At 28.3% G+C, this 13,301-nt stretch overlaps 2 protein-coding genes across 2 annotated transcripts; one reads left to right on the top strand and one right to left on the bottom strand.

Moving 5' to 3' along the window:
- The first annotated feature begins 7,802 nt into the window (after positions 1–7,802).
- On the top strand, positions 7,803–8,329 carry LOC115715075 (uncharacterized). Its single transcript, XM_030643865.2, has 2 exons — positions 7,803–7,992; positions 8,076–8,329. The coding sequence occupies exons 1-2, from the start codon at positions 7,903–7,905 to the stop codon at positions 8,199–8,201; spliced, it is 216 nt and encodes a 71-aa protein (XP_030499725.1). The 5' UTR covers positions 7,803–7,902; the 3' UTR covers positions 8,202–8,329.
- LOC115715074 (uncharacterized) lies at positions 8,024–9,674 on the bottom strand. Its single transcript, XM_030643864.2, has 4 exons — positions 9,485–9,674; positions 9,228–9,360; positions 9,057–9,129; positions 8,024–8,595 (listed from the first exon to the last, which is right to left on the bottom strand). The coding sequence occupies exons 1-4, from the start codon at positions 9,510–9,512 to the stop codon at positions 8,323–8,325; spliced, it is 507 nt and encodes a 168-aa protein (XP_030499724.1). The 5' UTR covers positions 9,513–9,674; the 3' UTR covers positions 8,024–8,322.
- Between the last annotated feature and the right edge of the window lie 3,627 nt (positions 9,675–13,301).

Raw genomic sequence — 13,301 nt, 5'->3', positions numbered from 1 at the left:
AGAATGTGCTAGGCACCACCACTATCCTTTAGCATTTTTCATAATATATATAAACTTGTCCCGAGTGTAAGTTACCTCTTATTGTTGTGTTTCTAACGACGTTGCATTTATTATATATATATATACCCCCAACATGCATGCATGGTGACCAAGTAGCGTGTGCTTTGTTTCTTTTGTTTTATCCATGAGCTTCACATAGAGTTTAAGAATTTATATTCAAATTCGTCAAATTATATAATAATAATTTACATTTACTGATTTATGTAATAGTAAAAGTCTAAAGCCGGCCTTTTCTAGCTCTAAAACTAAACCACACACTAATTATTAATAAATTAAATGAGTTGCATTGTATCCCCATTGTAGAAAAAAGTCCTCTATATCAAAAGTAGTTTAATTTGTTGGACATAGCTAGCCCTAGCTAGGTGATTAATTAACAACGGTATACACCTATATATATATTTATATATATATATATGCGTGTGTAAGTATATTCGATCGTTTTTCACGTTGTGGTTGAGAATAAATAACATGACTTTTTCATTAATCATTTATTAGTGGAAGAAATATATGATAACTGAGAGACTACACAATGACAAGGTGACGTACGTACGTAGGAGAAAGAAACGAAGACACGCAAAGGAAAAGGAAAAGATGAAATTAGGGGTTTTTTCGTGTACAACAAAAACAATTATATTACAAAAAATGTGCAAAAAAAATACAATTTTAAAAATGTACACATTTAAAAATATATTTACAAAAATTCATACATATTTTTAATTAAATTATAATAGATATATTAATGATTCAACTTTCTATATTTATATTTGTATAACTATTTTTTATGACTAATTGATATGGTATTAATGAATAAGCCTACTAATTAACAAAATTTATATATTAATAATTAAAAAACATAATAAGATTCTAATTATAAACAATAATATTTAAAATATACAGATGTAATATTTTAAATATAAGATAAAAAAATAATTAACGATTAAAAATAATAAACAGTTTTAAATTAATAATAAAAAGTGAAAAAAATACATTAAAAAAATAAACAAAAACAACTCATCAAGTTTAACAAAAACATATATAAATTAAAAAAAAAATACTAAAAACAAATAAACAATATTAAAAAAATATTACAACATGATACACAACAAAACATAATAAAAAAAACCACAAAACAACAAAAGAAAAAAAACAACTAACAAAGATAAAAATACCAAAAAAATGACATTTATAGATGGAGCATGAATAATTCTTCCACCAAAAAAATAAATTAAAAAAATAAACAAAAACAACCCATCAAGATTAACAAAAACATATATAAATTTGAAAAAAAAAACACTAAAAACAAATAAACAATATTAAAAAAATATTACAATGCGATACACAACAAAACATAATAAGAAACACCACAAAAAAACAAAAGAAAAAAAACAACTAACAAAGATAAAAATACTAAAAAAAAAAAAGACATTTATAGATGAAGCATGAATAATTCTTCCACCAAAAAAATACATTAAAAAAATAAACAAAAACAACCCATCAAGTTTAACAAAAACATATATAAATTTAAAAAAAAAAACACTAAAAACATATAAGCAATATTAAAAAAATATTACAATACCATACACAACAAAACATAATAAGAAAATAGTTATACAAATCTAAATATAGAAAGTTGAATCATTAATATATCTATTATAATTTAATTAAGTATTTGTATGAAATTTTGTAAATATGTTTTCAAATATGTGAATTTTTAAAATTGTGTTTTTTTGCACATTTTTTGTAATTATTTAAAAAAATGTATACATTTATGTAAAATGCCCATGAAATTATTGTATATGCCCCACCCTTCCTTTCACTTTTATATCAATATATATTTAATTAACTACTTTCACTTATCACTTGTATAAAATAGCTAGTACTTTTTCCAAAACTTTTAATTTTTATAAATATCAGTTTGAATCATTGAATTTCAACATTTGCCCATTAACCTAAGAGGAAATTACAAGCTTTTTACTATTTGTACAAAAAATATGATTTTTTTTTTTTTGAAAAAATTATCTTAAGAAAAAAAAGAAAAATGAAAAAAATTAAGGGTAACTTGATGAGTAACAAATTACCATAAGGGAGTAAATATTTACCTTATATTGTTTTTCTCAGAGCTAAGAGATAGATATGAACCAATGGAATACATGGTTACTTGTGTGGATGAAAATTCTAATTAATTTTTGCATGCTTCAAAATTAAAACAAACACAAACTTTGAAGGTTAGAAAATATGTTAACAATCACACTTGCTTATTGGATGTCATAGACAAGCAAGTTATAATACTATTGTTCAAATAGTAAAGAAAAAAATACAACTCAATCAACAAGAAACATGCACTGAATGACATAATATAAAGGACTTGTTACATGAGTTTGGAGTTTCGATGGGATATCAAAAGACTTGGAGAACAGGACAAAAGACTCTAGATTTGGCAAGAGGAAACCCAGAAGACTCATACCAGCAACTACCAATATTTTCATATGCTAAAAATAGCAAATCCAGGAACAGTAACTGAATTGATTACGGACAAGAAGAACCGGTTCAAGTACATGTTCCTAGCATTGTCAAATTCAATAAAAAGATGGAGACATATTGCAGACCAGTAATTGTTGTAGATGTCACATTCTTGAAAATAATATACGAAGGGACATTATTTACAGCCTCAACAATGGATGCAAATAACAATATATTCATATTGACATTTGGAATAAGAGACTCAGAGAATGATTCATCATGGGAGTAGTTTTTTATCAAACTAAAAGAAATATTCAGAGAAAGAGAAGGTACGATTTAAACAATAATTTACAACTAATACATCTATTTTAGTGTTTGAATTTTCTAATTATTATTATACTAACATAACAAAAATAACCAATTTCAAATATATATATATATATAAAGAAACTGGTTAAAACATACAGAAACTAATATTTGATAAATATTGACATGCAAGCATGACCATCATCTCAGACTGGCACAAAAGCATAAAAAAGCAGTAGCAAACGTTTACCCAAATATATTCTATGGAGAATGCATATTATACTTGCTTAACAACGTTAAGGTCAATGCAAACATGAAAGTAGTTATTTACCTTATCATTTAAATTATCAGATTCAACGCTGGTTTATTGAACAGATTCTGATTGAGAAACGGGATCAACTATAGGATCTAAATCCTTAAAAAAATAATAACAATGTATTAGATTATACATAAAAATACATATATAAAAAGAAAAAAAAATATATATAACTAACAACAAAAAATAAATAAAACCTTGACATCAGGATAGAATAATTTCTTTTTACGAGACTTTATGTTTTTTAGCACCTCTCTTCCTTTTCCTAACATATTAAACAAGTTGATTAACATTTTTATCCATATTGATTGTAAACCTATTGAACAAAAAGGATACAAAGAAAGAGAAATAAGAAAATAAGTACAATAGATTAACAGTAACCATATAAAAATAATAAAAATGTAACTGTCAACCCACACCACAAATACACAAAAAAAAAATTGTCACAACGTGGGATAGATAGTTAGTGCACCCACTAAAAATATCAACAATGAAAAGAAATAGAACAATACAACATACTATATCAAACCAAATCAAAAAATAAAAAAATAACTTGGACATAATAAAAAAGTAGTAAAAACATAACAAAAAAATTAAAAACACCAAAAACAAAAGCCGAAAAAACAAAAATTAAAACATATAATACAAAATTAAACATAAAAAATAAAAAAAAAATAATAACAAATATAACCAGTTTGAAATTAAAATAGAGATCAAAAACCATAAAAATTAAGGACACAAAATTAAATTAATTAAAAAACAATATCAACATAAACTATTAGATAAATAAAAAATTGGTTTCATTTAAAAAATAAACAAAATACCTATAATGGAACCGGTTCCATAAACACTAAAACAACACCTAATAAAAACTTAGCATATACTTAACAGATTCATCAAAAACGAAAATAAAAAAATATCCTAAAAAATTCATGAAGCTAAAAATAAGAAAGATCTGGAAAACCTAAATAATGAACACAACACAAAATTAAAGAATAAAAAAATAAAAAAATAAAAAAATGATCAAGCAAAATAATAGAAAAATATGAATAAGAACACAAAACAAAAACACAAAAATAATAAAAATCACCACTAATCATCACACAAACAACCCATACAAACAAATATATACACAAAAATCTAAATAAAATACTTTAAGCTCTAAACTAAAAGAATTAACACAAGAACTTATAAGAGAATGTTTACACATCAACTTTCGAACCCACACAAATTGTTCCAACAATTCAAAGACACGAACAAACACAATCAGAAGGATGAACAACACTCGCACGCAGGGGCAGAGGTAAGTGATAGCCTAAGGTGGCCCTGGCCCCCAGCCCAAAATACATCATGTTCTCATTAATTTTATTATGTAGTTTTATTTCTATAAAATGTTATACTACGTGTCCACTCTTAATTAACTATCATAATGAATATAAAATGTTTTCAAAGAAAGTTGAAATATTGTTTAGTAGTATATCTATAGGCCATATATTATATAATATATATTAAAAGTAAATAGTATCTTTTTTTTAAAAAAAAAAGTTTCTCTTTTTTTTTTTTTAAGTGATTGATTGATTTTTATTTATTATCAGCTAATTATATATATAAATAATTTTTATGTAATAATATATATAAAAAATATAAAATTAGTTATTGTTATTTGGTATTTTAAAGAACCCAACACCATACTATTGTAGTGTCTTATAATTAGTTGTCGGTTTCCCATCATTTATTAAATTAAAATTTGTAAGACCTAATATTAAAATGCATCAATAGCATTATGCAACGTCTTGTAGTGTTTGGCACCTTAAGATACCTCTTAATATTTTTTTCTTAAACAACAGTCCACGTTATTAGAGTTATTTTGCGGCATAACCTCCTAAAGTGGGCAGGTTTTTGCAACTAACCTCCAATTCTAAAATTTTGGTGGTAAAACCTCCTAAACCCAAGTTCTGTTAGCACTTAGCCCCTCCCGTCCATTTTTGGCTGTTAACTGCCATGGCGGAATGTCCACGTGTACACAGTGTACACGTGGCACAATTTTATTGGTCCACGTAATAAATATTTAAAGTTAAAATAAAAATAATTATTTAAAAAATAAAAAATAAAAAAATAAAATTTTTTCTTTTTCTTTAAAATTAAAAAAACAATTTAAAAAAAAAAATAAAAAGTAGCAAAACCCTAATTCCTCTTTCTCTTCTCGTTCTCCCTCTCTCTCTCAGCCTTACCCGCAGCAACCTCAGCCCCTCCCCATCCGTGCGCCGGCCCCTCCCCATTCTTTTCTTTCTTCTTCTTCTTCCTCGATCTCCTTCTAACCTCAGCCGCTCTTCCCTCCACCTTCGCACCTCCATTCACTAAACCAGAAACCCCCACTCGAACCACACTAACCAGCGACTCCCCCACCTGCAAACGACCCACCTTCACCATCTCCCATCACCACGTCCCACCTCCGTTCACAAAAATCCCCACCAGCAAGCTGACACGCAGCCCTCATCACCCAAACCGAACCCAGCAGCAAAAATTGCACTACCCAGTAACCTCCATTCACCCGAAGCCATTACGTGAATCCCCCACCACCAAGCGAACCACCTAGTCGACCCCACTCAAGCTCCGACTCTGTTCGCACACACCAGTACACCACCAGCAACCGAGGAAGCAAACAAGCACCTCCATTTCTCCATTCCAGTCGACATCATCTGAGCCCCGTTCATCCAACCGAGGAAGAAGAAGAAGAAAGAAAAGAAAAAAAAATAGAAAAAGAAAAAAAATATAAAAGATGAAGAGGAAGTTTTCGAGGAGGGAATCGGAGATGGAATTGAGAGCTTGGTTGGCTATGCGTGGAGATGGAATGGGGAGTCGGCTGGGGTTTGATGGGGCTGATTTTGGGGGCTAGGGTTTCAAAGATGAAGAAGATAGAGAGAGAAGAAGAAGGAGGCGTGAAGAAAGAAAAGAGAAAGAAAAGAAAAGAAAAAAAAATATAAAAATAAATTTTTTAATTTTAAATTTTTTTACTTTTAAATAAAAATATTTTTTTTTATTTTTTATTTTTAAAATAATTAATTTTTATATTTTAATTTTATATATTTATTACGTGGATTAATTGAATTGTGCCACGTATATATTGTGTACACGTAGACATTCCAACATGTCACTTAACAGCCAAAAATGGACGGAAAGGGCTAACTGCTAACAGAAGATGGGTTTAGGAGGTTATACCACCAAAATTTTAGAATTGGGGTTAGTTGCAAAAATCTGCCCACTTTAGGAGGTTATGCCGCAAATAACTCACGTTATTATTATTATTTTTAAGGCATTGCTATTGGGCATTAGTGATGACCAGCACTTTTTAGAGGTGATGCCACACGATTGGTTAGCGATATTTCTTAAAAGTTATTATTTTAAGTGATAAGAGACTCGATACTTAATTACACCAATAGACATCAAGAAAGATGTTAGACACTAATAGTGATTTTTAATGTTTCTCTTATTTATATTTTTATGAAAATTAAAAGTTAATAAAAATCTTTTTTTCTTATTAGAAAACAGTATTAAAATACTTACCCAATAGCTAGGTATCATTTTTAAACCAAATAATACTACCCAGCATTTTTTTAAAATTAAGTACTCATATTAAATTAGATTTAACTGTATGTATAAATATATTTTTGGTCCCCCTAAAATTTAGCTCTGGCTTCGCCTCTGCTCGCACGAACAAGGGAAAAAAAGGAGAAGCTGAAAAAGAAGAAGAAAGGAAACATGCCTAAAAAAATCCTAAGCAAAATGAGAGAAGAAATAATGAAAACCAAAGAAAAAAAAAGAATAATGGTAGAAGATTGATTAAAATGGAGATGAAAGCGGTAGTAATGTACTCAATGTGGTAGATGTGCATGCAAAAGTAAGCTATTACAGCTACTGTAGTGTCAGCTTATTTTGAAAAAAAATTAAAAAAAAAAAAAGAATAAAAAAACAAAAACAAAAAAGAAAAGTAAAAGAAAATATGGGATTTTAGAAAATATTTACAAAAATATGGCATAAATAAAACTTATATAATTGAAAATAAAACTAAAAAATTATATCACATAAGTTTTTTTAAAAAATATCATAAAAAGTAAATACTAAAAAAAACCTCATATTTTATGTACTTTCTACTATTAGAATGAGTCAGTGACAACAAAATAAAAAGTAAAAGAGAAAAATATATGAGCAAATAGATTTCAATTTCCACAAATATGTTTATGAGGAAATCACACTACATTTCTCTTTTAATTTGATGTCTTTAGTTTTTACCCTTTTTTTCAATATTTATTATGTTTATTTCTTTCTTAATCATTCTACCAATTTTACTCCTATCATTTCATGATAATTTTTATTCTTCTCTAATCAAAATTTTACTGTAATTTTCCCACAAACCTACACATTTATCTATAAATAATACAAATCTATTATATTTGAGTATGTGAGGATAATTTAAGTACAATACTCATAAGAAAATATATTTAAATTAAATTGTATTTGAAAGTAAATTTGATTAATGTATAGAAGGAAAAGAGTATTCATCAACTTCTTTATATAGATAGAGATTTATAGAAGCCCAAAAACAAATTGAGCCTATTAATGTAAGAGAAGCCCACCATGAAAGATCCAACTAATCTAAAATCTTTCGAGGCCAGGACCTATTTAAAGAAACCCTCTTCGCATTCCATCACTTTCATTATTATATTATCAGTCAGAACAGAGAAGAGAAGAGAATAGAAGAGATGGAGAACAAGCAAAAACTGGAGCTGATGAAGGACCTGAGAACCCATCAAGTTGCCGTAGCAGAACTCAACGCTCTTTCTTCTACTCGGGTATAGTATATAATTATATAATATTTGTTAGTTTGTATCAAATATATTTATTAATTTACCATTAAAACAAAAAACAATTTCAGTCTGTTGTGTATCACAAGAAGGGCAACCTCTATTTTCGCACATCAATCCAAAAGGCAATGGCTTCAGAGCAAAAGCAAGTGGATGAAGCCAAATCTCAACTTCAAAAACTCACCTCTGCTGCTTGATTGATTCTTATCATATATATATATATATATATATATATATTATATTGTTGTGGTAATTGCATCATTGACTGACTGTCTTTGTTCACAACAAAGTAATGAATAAAAATGGTTTCTTTCTGTTCTAATAATCTGAGTCCAGCTGTGATTTCTGGAACATGACTATGGCCATAGTGATGAGAGAGGCGTAAATGGAATTGGGTATCTTCTGAACAACCTTTCCAACGCCTGGGACGCCTTCTGTGGCCCTCTTTGTGGCCAATGCCACTGTGGGTGCCACAACCAATGTCAATATCAGTCCTTGACTCACTGTGATGAATGTGTTTTCTGTGAGCCGCTTTATGAATTTTACAAATTCTTCACTGTTGATTTCTCCATCTAGGTTCATATCACACTCCTGCACCACAATCACATACATTCACATATCATTATCATTACATTATGTTCAAAATTTGTTTGATTTAATTATGTGTCTCACAATAACTCATATGATAACTTTCTCCAATTTGTTACACTATAATTTGATTATAGAAGGCTAGTCACTAGTTACCATCATCAATCACATATAACCAACCAACCATAAAGAAAAGAACGAATTCTCAAGTTGGAGTCAGAAATCAGTAGAGTTGGCAGGTAGAACAAAGTATAGGAAAGATTCAACCCAGTTTTGAAGTTCATGAAGAATTACAAAATTCCTATTTGGGAAATAGATATCTAGATGAACCCACATTAAAAAGTTGAGCTTTACTCATTAATCTACACAAATATGTAACATTTGGGATTGAACCCACATGAAAAAAATTGACCTTTACTCATTAATATACACAAATATGTAACATTTGGGATTGAACCCATTACCTCAATAATAGCTCGGACCTCATCTTTGGAGGGTGGATCGAAATGGGGGCCAGGCAAACGCTTGTTAAGGTCACTGCAAATATCAAATATATATATATAAGTACTTATTATATGTATATAAAGAAAGAGGGAAAAAAAATGAGGAGAAGAAGGGTTTAGAGAGTTTCAGACTTAAAGACTAGAAGAACTCCAATGTAGAGATCTTCAAAGGTAAGAGTAGGCGAAACCCTTTCCGATTGATTTATAAGTTTTGTATAAACCTTATCAGTTATCTTTCTTATTTGCTTTTCTTTCCAATCCTTACCTGCCATGACAAAAGGAAAAACAGAAAACCATTAAACCAAATCTGAGTTGACCAGATTAATCATGGAGATTATGCATATAATCACATTCATCATATCCCTTAAATGAAATAAAACGAATAATACCTTGAATTTTGTTGAACACCTGTCCCATGGATGAAAAACACAAGTAAAATTGAGAAAAATGGAGATTGAAAGTTGTGGTGTGGAGGTGGGTGCGATGAGATTTGAGAAGAGAAAAGGGTACAAGGTTGGAGTTTGTGGTGTTGTGTTGTGACGTGGGAGTCTGGACTATGGACTCACATGCCCAGCCAATGCGGTGCCACCACGATGGGGCTTTATTATTTTATTATTTTTTTTTTTTGCAAGAAATTAGAGTTTATTATTAATTAGAGGATCAATTTAGCACTCTTATTCTACCTAGAATATAATATTTAACTACTGAAATTTGAAAAAATTTAGAATGCACCCAAACAAAACTTGGATGCATAAACAAGTCTCTTACGTGTTTTTGGTATTTAAATTTTTTTTATATTGCAGTAAATATTGTAATTATTTAAAATATTTTGTAAATTTTTTAAAAATTCGAAATAATTTAACATCCCAAAAATAGGATTTAAATCATTTGTTGCATGTGTGTTTCTTTTATTTTACATGCGTGTCAATAGATTGTTTATACCCCACTTTTTGTATTTTAAATTATTTTTAATTTTTTAAATATTTAAAGTACGTTTTAAAATTTAAATAACTATAATATATAATATCATTTAAAATAAATAAATTATAACTATTTAAATATTGAAAATACAAAAGACATATTCGTACATCTGTTTTTAGAAAGTGTATTATAGAAGCATCTTTTAAGTATATAAGATCATCTCCATATTTTAGTGAGTATTTGATTATTCTTGCTCCAATCATGCTTCATATTTTAGTTAGTATTTGATTATTATAATGATATTTTATTATTTAGATTTATTAAATATGAATTAATTTAATAAAATAATGAAAAACTAATTTTGGATTAAAATACTATTAAAAAATTTAACAAATGTATTTTCGTATTTTAATATTACTAATTTATTATTTAATTAATTTCTTAATCAAATATGGAATAATAAAATTGATGTTTAACAATTTTTTTTTTTTTTTTGTAGCTACAGAAAATAATTATGTAAAATAAACAAAAAAAAAAAAACAGTGCATAAACGTGAAAACACACAAGATTTTTGTAAGTAGTTTTAATAATTCTTGTAGATTGTTACTAGTCCACGAGGCCATGCCCAGAGATAAGATTCATTAGATAGATCTCGAAAATACGAAGTAATTGACTTATGCATAAATACTCCCTCTTATTGTATGCTGTAAGTTTGATGTATTCCACCTTCTAATTGAATCTTGTTGAAACTTCAATTGCTCGACCTACCTTTCGATCTCCTTGAAGAGTGCCTGCTTCCTCCTGAGTCAAGACTTGAAAAGTAATCTCCCAAAAGCTTGTAGAACCTTTTCCCGAAGGTAGCACTATTGTTCTTCTTCTTTTGTAGACTTGATTACAGACTTAAGACAATACAAAATACATAAACACACACACACACACACACACACACACACATATATATATATATATATAGAGAGAGAGAGGAACAACATCTTCTCTACAAAACACAATATCTTCTTCTTTTGTAGACTTGATTACAGACTTACAATACAAAATACATAAACACACACACACATCTCTATATATATATATAGAGAGAGAGAGAGAGAGAGAGAGAGAGAGAGAGGAACAGCATCTTCTCTACAAAACAAAACAAAGACGCTCTTTTCTAAAGATATGAATACAATTCAAAGTGTATAAAAGAGATACAGGACCTAGCTGCTTTAAGGTGCAATTTATAATCAATATATACCTTATAAACAGCTCATACATGGTCTAAACAAGACCAAAACTCACTTGGAAACTTTCCTAAAATAATTCTTCAATCAGCTCATATATTTCCTGTTCCGTACCCACAGAATCGTGAACACTAAGTGTGATTTTCCTTTTATATAAAAGAAAAGTCTTGCTTCAGTTTTCTTCACAAGAAATATGATAAAATATCTTAGAAAACTCACAAAGGATGAGATATACACAACTGGATAGATAAAAATTAGATGAGTCATTAAACTTACCATTTATGTCTTACTTTTCATAAATAAAAAAGTTAGTCATATTTTCTTACTTATATAATTCAATCAATAAAAAAAAAATGAAAACCAAATAAACACCTCAGCTAAAATTAATATTCAAATTCCAATTCACCGATGTTATTGACCGCAATATATCAAATCAAATACCAATGGACGCCACTATTCCAACACCAACAGTTAGACCGTTCGTTGATATGGATTCTCGAGTCCTAATCCAAATTTTTGTGATATGGAAAATACTGGAAAGTAATGGACAAGGAATGAAAATCCTCCTAGTTAGTTTAGTTAGGTTTAAGTCTGACGAGAATAATATTCGACAACTAGCAATTCATTTATTTATAAAATATTTTTATCAAATTAAAGATGCTAAAAATAGAATTAACAATCTTTCTCTTTGGCACTTTGATTGACAAAGTGTTTTAATTATAAGAAAAAAAAACATGCATGAAGTGTTAGAAACAAACAATAGAGAATAGAAAATATTCCCCGTGCATGAAAGTATACTAACACATAAAATATATAACTTTTTAAACAAAAAAGTTCACAAACCATAAACAAAATAAGTCTTCCATAAAGGTCCAGAGTTAAAATTAACAATCTAAAAAATAAATACTACTCCTTTTTTAATCTATCAAGGAGCCGAAGATAACAAGAACAAATAAACAAAGTTATGATAGTTCAATAAAACATAGATAATAAGCAAAAAGATAAGATAAAAATGAACCACTTAAGCATTCGCATTAGATTGAAAAAACATCATCATGTTGTCCATCCTCATGAGAAGTAGGACTTGACTTGTCTCCATTCTTCTCAAACACAAGTTGAATTCAACCATTTCTGTAGGAGTAAAAGTGGAGGCTAATGCAAAGCAGGTATTTCCCTTAAGGGCGAGTTGTCATCTGGTCGATAGGGAGACAACAACACGATAGAGAAGCTTGTTATTGGATGCTTATAATTGATATATATTTGACTAGTATATATATTTTGACAAAGTAAATGGTTCAACGGGACAGTTATTTCTTTGGTTCCTACAACTCCGACGATGACATGCTCAATTTAGATGCACTATTAGTTCAGGATCTCACAAGATTCACTTTTTATAATGTTCCTTTTAATTTTTAGATTAATTTTAATTAATTAAACTATTTTAAATTTTATGATAGTATATTAATTAAACTTGTTATAATGGGAAAACTCTTATACATTTTTTTTTTTTAAATTTTGTAAAACAATTTTTTTTCAAGATACTTTATTATGAAGAGCGTTGTCAGTGTTTAAGTATACTTTAAGTAATACTTCTTGCGTCATTCAATAAGTGTTGGGTGAAGCAAACACAAAATTCACAGTATGACAATTCTGAGATGAATCATGCTGGAAATGTAACCCTTAGTCTCTTAGCATACTCGCGAGTAGGTAAGTCAATGAGCTGCAAGCTCTGTAAATAATTCTTTATCTACCATTTTTCAAGTATTGTAATTCTGTTGTGTATTCTGTATTGGGGTTTTTTCATTAAGGTACAACAAAAATTAATATATTACAAAAAATGTGCAAAAAAACTTAATTATAAAAAGTCATACATTTTAATAACATATTTACTAATATTTAAATCATTCAATATAATATTTACAAAACTTACTATAAATATATATATAGGAGGAGGTTCTAATGGTTACATTTTTATTGTAACCACATGGTTACATTTTTTTTAGCCATTAGATCACTATTAAATGGTTGTGATTAATTTGGAAATTAA

This window comes from Cannabis sativa, chromosome 4 (genome assembly GCF_029168945.1).
Source record: "Cannabis sativa cultivar Pink pepper isolate KNU-18-1 chromosome 4, ASM2916894v1, whole genome shotgun sequence".
Lineage (NCBI taxonomy): Eukaryota > Viridiplantae > Streptophyta > Magnoliopsida > Rosales > Cannabaceae > Cannabis > Cannabis sativa.
Note: the sequence above shows the minus strand (reverse complement) of the source record. Positions and strands in the feature narration are given on the sequence as shown.